Source organism: Lontra canadensis, unplaced genomic scaffold (assembly GCF_010015895.1).
Source record: "Lontra canadensis isolate GAN:19392208 unplaced genomic scaffold, GSC_riverotter_1.0 scaffold1, whole genome shotgun sequence".
NCBI classification, from domain to species: Eukaryota; Metazoa; Chordata; class Mammalia; order Carnivora; family Mustelidae; genus Lontra; species Lontra canadensis.
The window spans coordinates 25,892,546-25,911,110 of NW_022630995.1; the positions used below are offsets into that span (position 1 = coordinate 25,892,546).

An 18,565-nucleotide genomic window follows, 5' to 3' on the forward strand; every position below is an offset into this window, starting at 1 on the left:
GCCTGTCATGGAGCAGGTCAAGCGAGCCGAGCCCTCTAAGGGAGACTCCAGGGGCGCAGGAGAGAAACTGAGGGAGTGGGGGAAGTTTCCAGAAAGAGGAAGGCACCCACTGCAGCAGCTGTGGCAGGGAGGTCAAGCTGAACAACGGAGTGTTGCTGCCCGTGTGGAGACCTTCTGCGACGTGATTCGGTGAGGAAGTTTCCAGCAGGAACCTGCTAATTGGCCGAGGCTGCTAAGGAATGAGAAGCTCGGCCTTGAGAGATGAAAGCTAGCAAGAAAGCTTTAGGTTTGAAGATCTGTTTATAAATGGGGGGCTGTGGAAGGCGCTTCATTCTGCAGTGAGAGAAACTTGGATTTTAGTCTTCACCGTCCAGCTCACTGAGACTGGGAACGACTTACTCAGCCCTTCAAGCCTCCCTGTGTCGAGCTGTAAAACAGAGCTTCTACCCACTTCGCTGATTCTCTGTGTCACATCGTGTCCCGCTCACCCCACCCCCTGCTTTCTTTTCCTCCAGAGCCCTTCCCAGCTTCCTTCCTCACCAGAGTGCTGGCCTTCTTCCTCATCCTCTGTTTGTGTAGAAATAGAAATTCTGCACCAGCAGCTGGTCTGGTCCGCTTGTGGCCACATCCCTGACATCCCTGATGCCTGGAGCCTCGTGGTGCCCTGTAGTTGTTGCTCACTAAGTGTTTGTTGAGTGGACGGATAACTGAGTAAGCAGCACCGTGCTCAGCCCACAGTGTTGGGCAGCGGTGGTGGCCGCGCTCGGGAGGAAAGCCATTGCCAAACCCATCTTCGGAGTCGGCACCCCTCTCCTCAGGGCCCAGTGCCCCTTTGAGGCCAAAGTTCCTGTCAGGCTCACTCCCTTCTTGAAGGCTCCGCCGTTGTTGGAGGATGGGGGCCTGACCCTTGCTGGGGCTGGGGGCCAAGGAGTCACACGTGCAGAGAAGCCGAGTGGAGGAGAATCAGCAGCAGGATTCCCAGGACTCCTGGAGGGAAGCGGAGGAAACCCCCGCTCACCGAAACCAATCGGGACCGCAAAGAGCTCTCAGGGCCCACAGCTGCAGAGAAGGTGCCCAAAGCCTGGACCTGCATAGGCTCGGGTGTATGGATGGTGGAGGGAAACTGTTTTCTCTGACCAGAACCCACGTCCGAAATCTCAGCCAGCAAAGGCTCAGAAAATGAAAGAACAGGGAGTCTCACTCGCTTTATTAATCTGCGCATTTGCGACAGCTTACATCTGTCCTCTTCCTTGTCCCTTATACCGGGAACTCACAGACACGGGGACGCTGCAGTGTGGGCCTGATTGTAAGGAATGTGTTATTCTGATGGAAAAGACTTCCAAAGACTCCGCCTCCCAATAGCCTGTCCACTGGGCGTGTTCTACAAGGAAAGTCTGGTATCAAAAAGTAAATCTAAACAGAAACCAAAACATGAATGGGACCCTTTTATGTGTACCAAACCCAGCGATCGCTCAACTCGTTGGCCCCAGGGCATTGTTCTTTGTTGTTACTGTTCTTTGTTTCCCTTTCATCTTTCGATCCTTCCTTCCAAGATTCTGGCATCGGACTTCGGAGCCCAGATTGTCTTATGGAAAGCATATGTCTTCGGAACATACTGTCCCACTTGATGTTCTGGAGCCAGTTGTGTTTCTTTCCAGAATCAAGTGAGAAACAGTTATTTGCAGGGCTGGAAGGAACCTCAGGCTAGCTTCCCAGCCAGGAAACATCACACTCGAAGCGAAGAAAGCGTTTCTTAAAGATCTCTAAGAGAAGAAGGATACCTCCAGTGAGCTGGCTGGTCTTCCTCATTCGTCCATGCATTTATTTTATTCGTGCGACATTTGTGGGAAGTTTACCATGAGCATAGTCTGTGCTCCAAGCCCGAAATCCCCAAATCCGAAGAGAAATACGATCCATCCTTCCCCTCCAGGAGCTTGCGGTCTAGGAGAGGTGAGAAGCCGCAGTCCAACTTGACAAGGCCAGGAGGGGTGTGGTCGGATTCAGGTCATGGGGCAGGAGTCGAGAGATGGGGAGAGACAACTTCTCAGAGGAGAGGATGCTTTTCAAAGAGAGTAAAAGGGAAGGAGGTACAGAAGAGGAGGGGGGGTCTTTAAATACCGAATAACTCTAGGGGGCACGGACAGAGACCAAAGCATACCGGTGTGCTCCCAGCCAATGCCTGGGGGCCCCAGATCTTTTCTGCTGGCATGGAGAGTTTCCAGGACTTAGAGACAAGTAGAGAAAGCAAAGTACGATGTCAAGTATCAGAAGTCAAGGCGGTAGTTACCCTTGGTGAGGTTGTGACAGGAGAGTGGGGCACAAGAGGGACTCTAGGGTACAAGCTTTCCATGTCTTGATGGCTTTGTTTATTTTGTGGAAGCAAATCAAACCGAACACTGTGATAAATGCAATTTTCGGTGCAAATGTTCAATCAAGCATACTGTGTTTACCAAAATGTCCAAAAAACCCCAAATACCATGCAGTCGGGTGTGGCTCAAATTCTCGTGAAGGGTTCCAGCAAACTGCGTGCATGGAAGATAGAAATAGAGACACAAAGGAGAGCCACACTGAAAGGACCCTCCATGCTAAATGAGGGAGCTCGAACTTCAGCCTCAAAGACTCGTGGAGAGAGCAAGCACGCGATGGAGCCGAGGGGCCTCTGAAGCACGGCCCTTGCAGCACAATTGAGTTACTGGGTGTAAACTTAAAACCCCCCACCTGAAAAATGCAGCCATGATTGTATTTGCCCCCAAAAGCTATTTTGAGGATTGACTAAGATAATGCAGATGTTTAGTAGACTGCTCCCTAGGCTCAGCAATAAATGTTTGCATTTTAGAAAGCTTCCTCGGGCAGGAAGGAGAACGGATGGGGGGACGGCCAGAGCAGCACAAGATGATCCAGAAGGCTGTGGCAGTAATCTAGGGAAGAGAGAATGAGAGCCTGACCAGAATAGGGACAATGAAAGTCCAGGAGAGATCCACAAATTTGAGGGGATACAATGAAGAGGCTTGATCTGGGAAATGAAAGAGAGCAAAGTCCCTGGTGACTGTCAGGTGTCTGGCTCAGGGGCATGTGCCGATGGTGATGCTGTTAGGAAGTCAACATGAGGGGCACCTGGGTGGCTCAGTGGGTTAAGCCTCTGCCTTCGGCTCAGGTCATGATCTCAGGGTCCTGGGATCGAGTCCCGCATTGGGCTCTCTGCTCAGCAGGGAGCCTGCTTCCCCCTGCCCCTGCCTGCCTCTCTGCCTACTTGTGATCTCTGTCAAATAAATAAATAAAATCTTAAAAAAAGAAAAAGAAAGAAAGAAAGCCAACATGAGGAAGAGACTTGGCTAGGTCAGACATCAGGTTTGGAGCCTGTTGAGTTTGGGGATCCTGGGAGACACCCAGGTGGGCATGTCCACAGGAACTCAGTGGCAGTGTTCAAGTGGAGGACATAGATTTGGGAAGGATGTAAAAGCCTATTGAAGGTGAATGAGTAGGTGAGCTCTTTCGGGGATGACCTATTGAGTGAGAAGAGCCACGGGCCAAAGACAGAGCCCAAAGTAACATGGACGTTTAAAGGGGCAGACCAAGGAAAGGAACCTGTGGAGAAATTTGAGAAGAAAGGATCAGAAAAGGTAGAAGGAACCACCAACAGGGAGTGCTGTTAGAGTAGTCAAGCAGGGCGTCATCAACTGTGACAGTTGTCACAGAAATGACCCGTTCAGTGAAGACAAAGTAGTGTCCCTTGACTCCTACATATGATGGCCATGGGGACTTCAGGGGAATAGCAGGACACGAGCAGGATGGTCCTCAGTATGTAGTACATGACTTGGAAGAAAGCGGCCAACAAATGCAGTCCGGGGGAAGGAGAGCGACAGGGCAAGAAGCCGGGGGGAGGGGAGAGGAGTCAGTCTTTCCTGCAGATCAGAGTTTCCAGTATCCACCACCACCTGTTTTGGAAAAGGTTAGATCTCTCTCTCTCCCTCTCTCTCTTTCTCTCTCTCCCTCCCTCCCTGTCTCTTTCCTTCTCTCCCTTCTCTCCCTTCCTTCCTTTTTTCCATTTTGAGTTTCTTCTCCAGAAGCCAAAGAGTAACTTACGTAACTGGAAACACTGAATGTATTCCCTTTTTAAGCGTTTTTAAAATAAGATGTTGAGAAGTGGGTATATTCAGGCAAGGAAGCCAGAAGAACCCAGTTGGGAAAGGAGTTGGAGCAGGGGCAGGAGCAAGGGCTTCCTGTGGGTCTGCTGCCCACCCTGCTCCTGCTCGGGCACTACCTGCGTGGGAAGGCGGTTTGGGAGTTAGTGTGAATGAGGGTGTACATTCCCTGCCTTTGTGGACCCTTCCTTTGCGGAGTCAAAGCCTGGCCTGAGGGGCACCTGGGTGGCTCAGAGGGTTAAAGCCTCTGTCTTCAGCTCAGGTCATGATCTCAGGGTCCTGGGATCGAGCCCCACATCGGGCTCTCTGCTCAGCAGGGAGCCTGCTTCCCCCTCTCTCTCTCTGCCTGCCTCTCTGCCTACTCGTGATCTCTGTCAAATAAATAAATAAAATCATAAGAAAAAAAAAAAAAAAAGCCTGGGCTGAGGTGGCCATGAGGGGAGCTGGCAGCATGCTTCCTGCCATGACAAGCCATGGGCTCTGTCCTGGCCCCGCCCCCCACTCCTCCACCCACCGCCTGTTCCTCCCAGTGGGTAACGATTTGCCTCTAGTACTTGGGTCACACTTCTCGTGCCCACTCCTCCCAGAGCCTGCTCTGACTTCCAGGTGGGGCTCTGTCTTCAGAATGGGCACTATGTGTGGGTCATTTTGCATTTCCCGAGGGGTTCTGGGGGTCATTCTCTTTCTGGTATGTAAGACTTTGCCTTATTGGGGAAATCATGAGGCATCAGATAATTCCGCACGACATCCAGTGGGCCATCCTCAAAGGGTAGGCGCTCAGCTAAGGTTGGCTTGCAGAAGGTAAGAGCGTGAGGTCTGCGCTAGATGAGAAACTCCCGGGGCGGGTGGTTGGCTCACGCATCTTTTTACCTCTCCAGCACCAGCTCCCCAGGGCTCTGACCATCCATCCATTCCACAGATGTTTACTGAGCACCTGCTAGCTGCCAGAAATGGCACTAAGTAAGCTGAGAATTCAGCAGTGAGCCAGATCCCCAGTTCTAGAAGAGGAGACGGCCGATAAGGAAACAAACCAAAGGAACAAATCCGATAACCACAGACTGTGGCAAGCTTTGAAGGAAATCAACAGAGCTCTGTAATGAGTAAGGGGCATGTTTATGCTCAGACCTGAAGGCTACAAAGGAAGGAGTTAATAAGTTGCCCTTCAGTCTTCTCTTCCTATTTAATAACTGTAATACCTTAACCTTTCCTTCAATAAAATATTCAAAAGGGTACAATAAGGAGATGTGGTATGGGTTTTCCTGGTCAGTGGGTTTAAAACCCACGAACACATCCTATCCTTAATGAATCACCATCTTTCTAAGGGTTGTGTATGTCACCTGCACTGGGGACGACAGCCCTGGGGTCCCCACGGAGGGACAAGGGAGAAGGCGCCCCGCTGTGCGGCACTCTGCCCCAACACCAGCCACTCGAGCCCATGAGGGTCTGTTTTGCAGGTGAGCCGTCCTCATCCCAGCGACCACCCTCTCCTGATCCTCTTCGTCATTGGCGGGGTCACAGTCTCAGAAGCCAAGATGATCAAAGACCTCGTGCCGTCCCTGAAGCCAGGAACCCAGGTACGGAGGCCTCTGCGAACGGTGAAGGAGGGTCCTGAGGCACAAGCGGGAGGGTGGCCAAGGGCCCTTCGTTCAGCTTCCCAGCACCTCTCCCCAGGCTCCATCCCGCCTTCCTTCTCCCACCCACTCCTGCCCTGTCAGATTCCCCCTCCAGCTGCCCCTGAGCCAGCTGTCCTCCTGCTGGGGACACAGGGAGGAGAGCTGTCCCGTACAGTCCACGCCTGCCTCTGGGCTTCAAGGGCTAAGCTGCTCTTGTCCCCAGTCCCGATTCCTGAAGGGCATTTATTCTCTTGCTTTTAGTTACTCAAGAGTTGTTACTCAAGGTGCGACGTCAATGCAATGACAGATGTAGTCTCTCTCTCCTCTCTCACCTCCTGCCCGTGCCCGCTCATTCTCCCTGGAAGTGGCCTACCTCTTGATGATGTAGGTCTGTCTTTGAATCCTGCCTCTGTCACTCACTGGCCCGCTGATCTGGGAGAGCAAAGCCTTCCATGTTCTCATAGAGGGAACAGGGCAAGGGTGGCTGTGAGTCTTAGATAGATAAGGGGAGGGAAGGTACTTAGCACCGTGCCTGTCCCATAGCTCCCCATAAATGGTGTCTGCCCTTCACATCAGCCATTTCTGGGCGGTCAGCTCCCTGCTCTGCACGAGGGTTTTAGCTACTGGCCTGGGGCAACAGGATCCCAAGGGGAGGGACTCCAAGAGAAGGAGAGCCTCTGCCTCTGGAAGTTCTAATCTGGCTGGGAGCACAGAGCCTGTAACTCAGTAAGACTTGAAGTCCTTGCCTGCCTGGGCTCCCCCCAAACAGGCCATGTGACAAGGACATGAGAGCAGGTGGTTTAAAGTGGGAGATGATCCCAAGAAGCAGAAGTGAGGGAATCTGAGAAGACAGACCATAGAGAAAGAAAAGCCAGAACAGAGTGCCTTATTGTAGGCAGCCAAGGCTCTGTCCTCTGGGGGCCCGAGGAGTCTGGAAGACATGCCTCCGAATTGTCCTGCTGTGAGACAGGGAGTCCAACTCTCGCCTCCCACCCCCCGTTTGAGACTTACTTCTGGAAGCTTATCATCGGCTTTTGCGAGCAGCTGGGAGGCTTTCCGTAGTATGGAGAAAGCAAAAGGATGCAGGTGCCATGTGTTGGGGGGAAATGCGGGCTCACGCAGGGGCCCGTCCCCCAGAGCTACATGGCAAGCAGAGGGGAGTCTGGCCCAGATGTGGCACTGGGGGCAGTGGTGCTCTGGCTCCCACCTGTACCCATGACTTTGCACGTCTGATTGGCCACCCCAGCGGGCCTCTGTCTCCATTTCAGCCACATCACTGCCAGAATCCAAACTCTGCCCTTGGCCGTGCCACCCTGGACTGCACGCCCACCTGCTTCCTGTTTGCTGCCCAATCTCTTCGAGCAGACGTGGATTCCATAAGGGCAAAAGCTGGGGCTCCCCAAGCCTGAGCACATGGTAGGAGCTCCGGAAGCCTGGTCTGCGGGCCTGATTGGCTACAGAGCAGGCCAGACCGCCCGTGAGGCAGAGAAGGCCCGGGTCCTATGATCTCCAGACACCTAGCTGAGGAGTGGACCTGAGCGTCTCGGCAGCTGCAGCAAGTCCTTGAACAGGGGAATGACCAGTCATCGGCTGTGACCGTTTCTGCTCTTACTTCCACCTGCCTTGACCACAGCTGGTGAAATTTCTGACCAAGTGGTCAATTCTGCCTCATCTAACACCCTTTCAGCCATTTCAAGGACCCATTTAGCAAGCAGTTGCCTTTTTGAGCGAGACTTTTTTTTTTTTTTTAATCAGAAAGCACACTTCCCCCAGCCCCTAACGAGGGGAACCAAATTCTCAGCACTCCAGAACAGTGCTGCGTTGTGCCACCCCGACAGACACGCTATCCCCGCTCTAGAAGGATAAAAGGCAGCCGTTTTCAAAACCGAGTTTGACAACCCAGACCCGGGGTCTGCAGGGGCTTTGCTACAAGCCGGCCCTGGGCTCGGTCATCTGCAGAGGGAGCTGCTCAGAGAATTCAGGGCTGAAGGAGCCGCCGTGATTGCCGTGTGTCCATGGTGCAAGAAGTTCCCCCGAGGAGCTAACGGCCCCAGCAGGACCCAGAGGCAGCAAGGAAGACAGGGGAGGCGTTACTGACCATAGCGCCCCTCATCTCCAAGCTCCTGAAAGGAGGGAATGACCCGAATGTTCGCTGGAGTGATGCCTGCAGAAGCGGGGCTCCCTTCCTCAGACCTCAGCCCACTCACGCTGCCTTGGTCTGCAGCTCCCTGGGCCCAAACCTGGGACGGAGCAGCTGCCCGCCTTTACGACGTGCAGTGGAAATGGCGGCCTTGCTGCTCTAGCTGTCCGCAAAAATGGCTTCCTGGTGCCATTGCCGGCTCTGACTTCGACGTCTCTGGAGAACACAGGGGACCTGACTGAAAGGCAGCGGCTCTACTGAGTCTGTGTACCTCAACCAAGAAACTGACTCAGATGTGACCGTCGATGTGAGCAGCGGGCGTGTGTGAGCAAACACTCGTGTTCTGTCTTGACTAGCCCGTCTACACGGGAACACCCCCAGTGATGGGGGCTTGACCCCTCCCCCTGCACCCTACCTGGGTCTTGGAGGGCCTTACTGTTAGGACTCTGCCCCCTAGATAAGTCCAAATCTGCCTCCTTAGGGCCTCGCTCATTAGTGCTGGTTCCAGCTCCTGGGCCCCAAGGAATTTACAGGCAAATCGGGCCTGTCCCTCAGCCACATGTTCTCCCCTGGGTCTGCTCCTCTCCAAACCCAGGCTTTTAAGTCCCATGACGTATATCTGAGAGTGACGGGGGTGGTGGCTGTCCTCAGCCCCGCTCTGTCTGTCCCTCTCATGCTCAGCTGGAATGGAGAGCCACGGCTCAGTGTGGACTGGTCAGTGCAGAGGCAGTTGGAGCCCGCTCCTCCCCATCACCCCCACAGCCAACAAGGCCCAGCACACCGTCCGAGGGATTCTTCCGGCTCGTTTTTCACAGCTCTAGGAGTGTCGACATCAATGGAGTCTACAGCCTTTTGTCTCTAATTTCCTCAGTCCTGCCAACAAGCCTTATACATCCTGAGGGGCTCCCGCTCGCCCTTATGCTTGCCCTCGCCTCAGCCAAGGAGGAATCTGCCATTTTGACTCAGGGAGGAGCACAGGGGCCCGCGGTAGTGGCGGGGGGCCAGCAGGTCACAAGGGCAGGAGAGGAGCCTCTACTGCCTCCCAAGAGTCAAATGCCTGCTTTTGGATCTTTTCTCCTTGCTCCCCTCCAAGCTCAGGACTTCAGGCTTTTTTATTATTTTATTCCCAGCAGTTCTGGAGGCCTGGGTGGTACGGTTGGTTAAGCGGTTGATTCTTGGTTTCTGCTCAGGTCCTGACCTCAGGGTTGTGAGATCAGCCCTGCGTCAGCTCTGTAAAGAGCTCGGAGTCAGCTTAAGACTCTCTCCCTCTCCCTCTGCCCCTTCCTCACCTCTCTAAAAATAAATTAAAAAAAAAAAAAAGACCCACCCAACCCCTCAAATAGAGTCAGGATTGCTGGGTGTCATGAATGTTCATTGAATGCTGAATACTGATCATCAGAAACTTTGCTTATTTATTGTAGCATAAGATAAAAGTAACTCTTCTGGAGAATTCACCAACCTATTGATTCATACCTGACATTATGGGCAACTAAAACGAGCCTGACTTCTGTATCAATTCCTATGAATCCACACCTTCTCTATATCTACATGGGTGCTTTGGGGACCCAAGTACAGGAGCTACCATCACATCTACTACGTGGGATTTGCTGATTATTCAATGAATATTTGTTGAATATCTACTCTGTGCCAAGCACCGTTCTTATGCTAAGAATAGAGTAGTGAGCAAGCCAGACTCGTGCCTGCTTTCGTGGAACTTACATTCTAATAGTGAATGACTGATGCTAAACATGAGAACTCCAGCCAGAGAAAAGGGTGCCAGGAACACTGACGGTGCCATGGTGGGAATTAGTAGAGGGAGACATTCCCTCAGATGGCACAGGTTTCTCATGGAAAAGAATTGAAAAGCATTCAGGGACCTGCTCTTCAAAGGAAACTCATAGAACCCACTTAAGGCCCATCCAGAAATGAATTCTCTTCCACAGAAGGTGACAAGGGTAGCATGAAACATGGACTCCAGAAACCACATCCACACCTGCTAGTGTCATAGAACTGCTGTCATACTCTAAAAGGGCGTGTTTCCTCCACAATCTGCCCTTGGTTGTGGTCAAGGTGCCCATGAGAAAAAGTGGGCAGCTGGAGATGGGCCTCTGTCCCAACTACAAAAAAAGGGATCGAAGAGACAGCTCCCCCCACCATACCCAAGCAGCCCCAACCATGAGGCAGGAAGCTTCTGGAGTGCATGTGCCTGGCACCCGCCCCCATCTCCCTTGCTGCCTGTTGTGGGACCCCATGCCCAGAAGGCTCTGCAGGCTGAACTCTGGCTGGATGGGGGCCAAGAGGTTCGCAGAAGCCCGAGATTGTGGGAAGAGCATAAATCCTCCCAGAGGACACAGGGAAAGGCTAGCTCAGGAAACAGAGGAAAGCACCGTGGACAAGTTGGCCTGCCGTCCACTGCTCTTCCTGGCGGGCACATGTTCTCACCCAGTTTCTAGCCGCTCTCTGTTTCTGGAGCTGTATATGTAGTGAGAATGTAATAGAGAAAACAAAGTAGGGGCGCCTGGGTGGCTCAGTGGGTTAAAGCCTCTGCCTTCGGCTCAGGTCATGATCTCAGGGTCCTGAGATCGAGCCCCCAACGGGCTCTCTGCTCAAGAGGGAGCCTGCTTCCTCCTTTCTCTCTGCCTGCCTCTCTGCCTACTTGTGATCTCTGTCTGTAAATAAATAAATAAAATCTTAAAAAAAAAAAAAAAAGTAGACCAAGAATATGCTCATACACACAGTTTTGCTTGGGGCTTGGGATATTTAAATCCTGGCTCTAAAACCTGGCTCCGGGTTATTCTAAAATTGATTGAAAGGCCCAGGGAGAGGAGGCCAGTGATTTCCTTATTTTCTGTTTTCAGTCTAGATTTATTTTATTCTTTTTTCTCTTTACATGTATTTATTTACTTGAGAGAGAAAGAGTGAGCTTGGGAGGGGCAGAGGGAGAGGTAGACGGAGAGAATCTCAAGCAGATTCCACAGTGAGTGCAGAGCCCAACACGGGGCTCAGTCTCACGACCCTAAGATCACGGCCTGAGCAGAAATTGAGAGTTGGACTCAGCCCACGAAGCCACCCAGGCACCCTCGATTTATTTTATTACTCTGAGGAAAACATCAAGGGGGTTTTAAATTTATCTTTGTTGCCTGAATTAGCTTAGAACCTTATCATCCAAACCAGAAACTTCAGAGAAAACACAGATCCAGGTACCGGACGGCGGTACACGTGTTCCTAGAATTCTCGTTTCACACTGTCCTTCTCTCTTACGTGAGGACACTGTGAGGTTTGCTTCTTCTTTCCCCTCGAGTGACTTCTTACTAAACAACCCCCCAAAGGGACAAAGGCGAGGCAGCGATCTGAAATGTCCCACTGACGGTCCTTCGGGAACCCTGGCAGCACAGTCCCCGGACCGCAGCGGCAGTGTGAAAGAAAGCAAGTCAGGCAGTTCGCGATGAGTTTTCCAGAAAGCTTGGTCACGTGTCACGTCCCTGTCATGAATCCACTATCCCACAGCCTAACGACCCAAACCTTCTACATTTAACACACGTGTGAGAGTGTGTGTACGCATGTGCAAGCGGGGGTAAGCAGTGCCCCGAATACGCTCCATGCTCACAAAGCAGGTCACCGAGGGGAGGAGCGTGCCTGCCGGTGCCTGTAAATAGCTACTTTTACTGGGAAGAATCTCGCAAGTTTACAAGAAAAAAGGAGAAAACCCATTTTTATCCCCTGCTCCTTTCAGTTCACAGTGTTAGAAATCAGATGGATCCGGAATCTAGATCCTGGACTGCCCTGCTTCCTCCGAGTTCGGCAGAAATAGAACAGCAAGATGCTGGCACCTGCAGATTACAGGGACAGCCCGCGGCGGCCGGGCATGGGGAGAACGCGAGGGGCTGGCCGCTGTCGGAGCCTGCCCCGCTCCTGCACGAGCCCTGGGCCTGCTGACACGAGAGGCTCTGGGGAGCCGTGGGGAGCCGTGGGGAGCCCTGGGGAGCTGTGCCTCACAGACGGAAGTCTTCATCAGTGCCCTCGGCTGCCTGGACAAGACCCAGTTCTCTAGAAGGAATTTGCTCACGCTAAATGTGCCTGCCCCCGCACATTTGATGACTGTAAAATCTTCATCTTACATCTAACAGGCCAATCCCAGATTCTTTTAAACATTTCCTTTCTCATTTTTGACCACGTTTTTGTCCCCCGTTTGGCTAATTTTTTAGAGTATGTAGAACAATATTCGTCAAACAATGAAGAAAGGTCTTGGTTGGGTGGGCTGAAAACCTCTGCGAATGCTCAGATGCGTCTGAAGACGAAAAGATGCGTAAGATGGGAAAATTCTCAAGGACCCTCATCTCTAACAGCGTAAATGAAGCATTCGCCCTCCTTGTGCTTCCCAGGAGGAAATTTAGACAAATCATTGAACTGATTTGAAATAGTTTTCCCAGAGCTATTTGAGCTATCTTTCATTAGAGCCCCCCAGTGTGAGAAACTCCCTGCTGACCATTGCTAAGCTCACTGCCTCCTTCCTTGTCTGACCGTCTTTGTTCACTCATTTCATCATTCGTGGACTCATGATACCAAGGACCCTCTGTATTTCAGGCACTGGGCTCTAAGAAATAGTGGAAAGACTCAGGGAAGGCAGCAAGGAGTAGAGTGTGATACCAACAGCCATGGGAACACACTCTGTCTTTGGGAGGGGTGGTCTTGGAAGGCTTCCTGGAGGTAGTGATACCTGAGCAGATGGTTAAAGGACTGGGAGGTCTTCAGGCAAAGAGTAGGGGGACTCATGTTCCGGGTAAAGAAGCATCCGCAAAGTTCCACCCGTGAAACTGCAGATAGTTGAGGGAGGCCAGAGGGTGCCAACTGCTGGTGAAGGGGGTGGGGTGGTCAGGGGGTGGGGTATGGAGTGCCGAACAGCCATCAGATTCTGAAGTTCTAGAATGTTCTCTCTGGAGGGTTGGGTTTACCAAAGGGGGGTGAGGAGGCAGTCAGGATTTTAAGCTGATAAGTAATACAGTCTAATACAGTCAGATTTACACTTGGGAAAGATGCTCAGGTCACTCTACCTCCCCTGCACTGGCCCCAGTGCCTGCGGTGAGCCAGACAGAGGGAGTGCAAGAGGGACGGAAAGAGTCAAGGTGGGGACAATAATGAAGACCATCATATAGGTACCCCTTCCAGCCCCTTGAGAGCCTGTCAGCTGCACTAAATATTTTATATACATGTTCACATGCGACCTTCGTATAAATCATGGCAGGTGGAGAGCATTATTCCCACTTTACAGATGAGGACAGTGAGGCCCAGCTAGGGTCTGACTTCTAAGTCTGTGCTCTTACCTGCTGCACCAATGGGCAATAGTCCTTGGTCTCAGATTTCTGGCCTCCTCAGAGCCCCTAGCTCCCTCCACACACTGCCCTGGTTTCCCATCGGTTTCTTTTCAGCCCTCCCCACGCATGTCCTGGTCACCCCCTGGTTCAGCCCTCATACTTGATACCTGCCTGTTCATATCTGAGGGGCCCAGTCTTTGGATCGAGCTCAGGGGAGGTCATGGAAGCCACTGTGTCCGTCAGCCATGGCTGGCAGCCGAGCACACCGTCTGAGGGATGGATTCCTTCTGCTGGGTTTTCGCTGCTCTAGAAGTGTCATCATCAACTGAGTCGACAGTCTTTTCTCTCCAAGTTCCTCAGTCCTTCCAACAAGACTTACACATCCTGGGAGGCTCCCACTCGCCCTTATGCTTGCCCTTGCCTCAGCCAGAGGGGAATCTGCCATTTTGACTCAGGAAGGAGCACAAGGGCCAGCAGTGGTGGCCAGGGGCCGGCAAGTCACAGGAGGGCCGAGAGGGGCCTCTCCTGCCTCCCAAGAGTCAACTTCTGGAGAGTGTGTGACGGACTTCTGTTTCTCTGCACACATTTTTTAAAAACATCTGAATGAGGGTTTCTTACCTTGTGGCCTATGATTCCTAGTTGAACACAAACCTCATCTACAACTATCTTCAGAATCTCGTGTGTGTGAACAGACATGTATTTTTCTAGAAAGTTCTTAGCTTTTATCCCATTCAAAAGGAGACCTGTGACCCGATCAAAAGACCACGATAAAATAGCAGCTCACAACGGCTGAGTGCCTCCTGTGCTGGACACACTCAACTTTATGTACTCCTCACCACAAGGCTGCCAGCTCGGGCTGTTGTTCTCCTTCTAGGACATGCAGAGAATGGCTCCAAGGGAAGTGGCTTTCCCGGGGGCACGCAGCCAGTCTGCAGTGGAGCTGGGCTCTGCAGGGCTCCGACGAGTGTGCTGGCCTGGGCGCCCCCATTCTTAGCCGACTGTTAGGCTTGGCGAGGGAGACCCTCTCCAGAGCCACGTGTTCAAATGGTCTCTATGCCTCTAGCATTAGGGGGTGCTAATATTGACTTGCTGCCCTCCAGCTCTCATCCCCTGGTGTTCAAGGACAACTGCGAGGGCAGATTGCAGTATTTCTTTTCCTGCCAAAAATATAACTTGGCTGACTTTAGGCATATATTGTTTTAGATCGTTCTCTTTCAAGAAACAATAAAAAAGCTGCTTGCAAGGGCTGATTTTTGTTTGAAACAGGAAACTTTTTAATAGCCCTCACTTCTTTAACAAGAAGAAGAAAATTCTAAAATGCTTTCTTCTTTCCTCCCTCAACTCCGGCCCCATCTGTCTTTCCTCCGCATTGGAGTGTGGACTCTTGTTTCTGACCCGTGAGCTGGGAGTTGGTTACGTCATTGGCTTGGGTGCACCTGAAACAATGTGGCAGGGGGTGGGGACAGAAGGAGGAGACAGGGAAATGTGTAGTGTCAGCAAGCAAATCCCGGGCAATAGGGCTAGGTGAAGCCAGTTTGGCTGCCCGCCTTGCCATCCCTTCTGCTCGGGTGCTAGGCTGTGGAGTTCCGGCTCTAGGACCTCCTTCTCCATTCCCAGAGTCAGGTCCTCACCCAGCCGCCTGTGCAAAACCTCACCAGCCCTTAGCCCTTACCCAGCACATCACAGATCCAAGGAATAAGTTGTTCCACTGCTACAAAGAAAAATCTACCCCAGAGGAAGGATCCAGATCAAAGGAAGCAGGTAGGTCACCACAATGACAGGCCAGAGAAGCCCAAAGGTCTCCATGGACTAGAGGAGTAAAGCAGCCTTGCCCAGACGCCTTGACATGACCAAAGTGACCGGATAGGCACTTGGATGCTAGAGTCAGCCTACCTGGGTTGGAATCCTAGCCCAACTATCTCCTGTGTGTCCCTGGACACATTATTTAACCTTTCTGTACTTGGTTTTCCTTGTCTGCAAAACAGGGATAATAAATGTGCCCATTTCATACGGTTGTGATAACGATTACGTGGATTTTAAGTGAGATCATCTTCAGTGCGTGGCACATCACAGGAACCGATCAATGTTAGCCTATACCATCCTGATCCCATCATTGTTAGAGGCTGACTTGTGCCCCCCTCCCAAAAGACGCTCAAGTCTGAATTCCTAGTGCCTGTGAATCTGACTTTATTGGAAATAGGTCTTTGTAGACGATCAAATTCAGATGAGGTTGTTAAGGTGAGCTCTAATCTGATATGACTGTGTCCTTATAAAAAGGGGACATTTGGACAGAGAGACAGACATGCAGAGACACAAGGAAACTGAAAGCATGAAACTGATTTTCCCTCACAACCAGGCCAACATCTTGATCTTGGGCTGGTGGCATTCAGAACTATAAGATAATAAATTTCTCTTATTTAAGCCACCTAGCTCTGGGTCCTAGGAAACTGACACAGTCATCATCACCGTCACCCACAACGCCATCCACCCCTTTGGTGTGCCTTCTCATGGCTCCCCGAAGGAGCAAAGGCTCCCTGGAGAAAAGAGAAACCTTCTCTCTAGCGAGGTCAAATTACCGGAACAAGGCTTCGGTATGATCGGATTCAGCTCAGCGGCCACTCCCAGTGCCAGCTGGCTGACGGTTCAGGAAGCAGAGCCCCACTGTCCCACAGACCATCCTTCCCCGCCTGTGCACCCCTCCTTCTACCCAGGACCCTAGGATCCAGCGGCGTCCAAGCTGCCACCCTCTGCCTTTTCTCCACAGTGCCCCACTCCATGCCTTCCCCCGGAGAAACACATTGCGTTTTATTTCTCATCCTCCGATAACCTGGGACTGGCTTCCCTAATTGTCTGCGGTGTGTTTGTCCCCTCCTGCTGGTAGGTCATCGTGCTGTCCACGCGACTCCTGAAGCCACTTAACATTCCTGAGCTGTTGTTTGCTACCGACCGGCTGCATCCAGACCTTGGCTTCTGAGCGGCTGCTAAGAGGACACCTGCCCAAGGTGGAAATACCTGTCCTGTTACCCGCCGCCATTCAAGACACACCTCCAGACCCCACGTCCTCCTGCTAATTGTGGGGAGGATGGAATTCTGCCCCAGACGTCTTGAGAACCATGTAGCAAAGTGCTTTACTTGGACTGCAAATGGGTCTTTAAAAAAAATTGTATTTTTATTCATTTTTCTGAAGGTATCTCACTCTCAGCTGGCTTTATTCGACATAATTCCCATTTCTGCTTAATCCTCTGTTTGTGATCTTCCCGATTCATGCTACAAACTCCTGAATTCTACCTAAACGCCTGTTGGCAAGTGTTGGTAGCTTACAAGCTATTTGATCTGCAGTGGCTCAAGAAATTAGACGTGCTTTAGAATTATGAGTGTGAAGAAAGTTTGGTTTCCCTTAAGATTATGTAACTGGGGAGGGAACGTTGCGAATCGATCTGAGAGCTTGCTGAAAAGGCAAGGAAGGGAGGGGTTAGCAGCTAGGGCCCTGCTGGTAGCCTCCCTGCCTCATAACTGGGCCTGTCATTACAAAGGGCTGCATTGTCCCCTTGAGCTCACGCGGCAGGGTCCCCAGTCTATGTGCAACAGTAGTGAGAGAGAGGTTGACTGGAGGGCTGGTTCTGCCCATAAAAGCTTTCCTCCCCTCCCAAAGGAAGGCCCCCCTTAGGGCATCTGGTCCAGGGGGTCTAGATGAGAACCTCAACCCCTGGGACTTTTATGAGTTAGTGTTTCTATTGAAATAGAGAGTTCTCTTTTCGGGTTGTCTCACTTTTCCTTCTGGTCCTAGCAGAAAAACCTAGACCCAACTAGTGAAATTATTTAAGAACTCTGGCAAAAATGAACTGCTTGGTACCCACACATTTGTAGGTGTATGGTTCATGGAAAATTACTAGCGTCTCTAAAAGATGTGTGTAATGAAGAGAGAAACCTGAAAAACTGTTCTAGAGTGGATTAAACAGGTGGGGGAAGTAGAATGTAAATTAAAACTCTCATGTGTCTCAGATTTTAGTTCCCTATAAAATAATGTTATTTTAATGAAAAAACTGTGAAGTTCAAAATCATTCTGAGATGCAATCAAAGTAGGTTTTATAGACACCAATGTCCTTCTTCTTCTCCTCCTCCCCGTCCCCCTCCTCCTTCTTCTTCCTTTCTTCTTCTTCTTCTTCTTTTGTCCAGGTATGTTCCCACCAGTGGCACTGATAATAGAGACCCCATGTTTCTTTCATTCCCCTGATCTAGAAGTTCAAATCTGAGTCAGGGAGAAAATGGCGATAGCCAGAAAGAAATGCTAATTAAAGCAGAGATTTAATTTTATTTTCTAAAAATAAAAAAAATAATAATACGCTGTTACTGTGTCAGTGTGTGCATTCTTTCATTTCCACGTATTGAGGGGCACATTCCGGGCACTCTGCTGAGTTCCGGCCACGCCGGTGAGGGGGAGGGAACCAGACATGTCCCCGACTCTGGGGCTCTTCTCCCGGTCCTCTGGGCCTGTGTGAGTATCTACTCAAGGTGAAGTCTTTTTTTTTTTTTTTTAAGATTTTTATTTATTTATTTGAGAGAGAGACAGCGAGAGAGAGCATGAGAGGCGAGAAGCAGACTCCCCATGGAGCTGGGAGCCCGATGTGGGACTCGATCCCGAGACTCCAGGATCATGACCTGAGCTGAAGGCAGTTTCTTAACCAACTGAGCCACCCAGGCGTCCCTCGAGGGGAAGTCTTACGCCACACGTCTGTATGCAAAGGAACCTAAAAACCAAACTGTTACCAAGTAGTGACAAGGACACTTGTGGAGACAACGAGTACAAGTGGGAGGGCTCAGAAGAGGAGAGTCTTGCTCTCAATCCAGCGTTGTCAAAATGTTCTCCACAGCAAACCTGTACATGTGTCACACTTTTGCAACTTTCATGTATTTTTTACAAGTTAATTTTGTCTTTTAGAAAAGAATACCACAAAGCTTCTAATCCGGAATTACCCAGGAAGGAAGTCCCTGACTGTAAATGTTGTCATCTAGCCGTGGCTGGGTCCCCGAAGGCAGTCTCTGTGTGCTGGGGGGAAAGGCCACGAGTTGGGCTTACAACCACCTTCTTCCATCTCTGCTGCTGGGAGGAACTGAGCTGGGCAGGCAACCAAGGGGCAGAAGGCTCCAGACATAAGAGAAAGTTCACGGTGACTCGAGTTTGTTTTGAATAAGAAGGTAGGAGACGCGGGACAGAGCCCTGCTCCTTGAATTAAAAGCAGGAGCATAACGGAAACTTGGTATAAATCCTACAAAGGGCCTTCAACAGATGGGGAAAAAGAAGGGACTCGGGAAGTGGCATGTTGGCCCCTTGACGGGGCCTCCGAAACCCTGTCTGGG

The 18,565-nt window shown here is 51.2% G+C and overlaps 1 protein-coding gene across 1 annotated transcript in view; it reads left to right on the top strand.

Moving 5' to 3' along the window:
• LOC116876458 (sec1 family domain-containing protein 2-like) overlaps positions 1 to 17,533 on the top strand; it is a 326,707-nt gene extending 309,174 nt beyond the window's left edge. Inside the window, exons 5-6 of the mRNA XM_032873001.1 lie at positions 5,597 to 5,716; positions 16,089 to 17,533. Of these exons, the coding sequence (XP_032728892.1) occupies positions 5,597 to 5,716; positions 16,089 to 16,181 (213 nt within the window). The 3' untranslated portion in view covers positions 16,182 to 17,533. The remainder of the gene's footprint in view (positions 1 to 5,596; positions 5,717 to 16,088) is intronic.
• Positions 17,534 to 18,565: the final 1,032 nt, after the last annotated feature.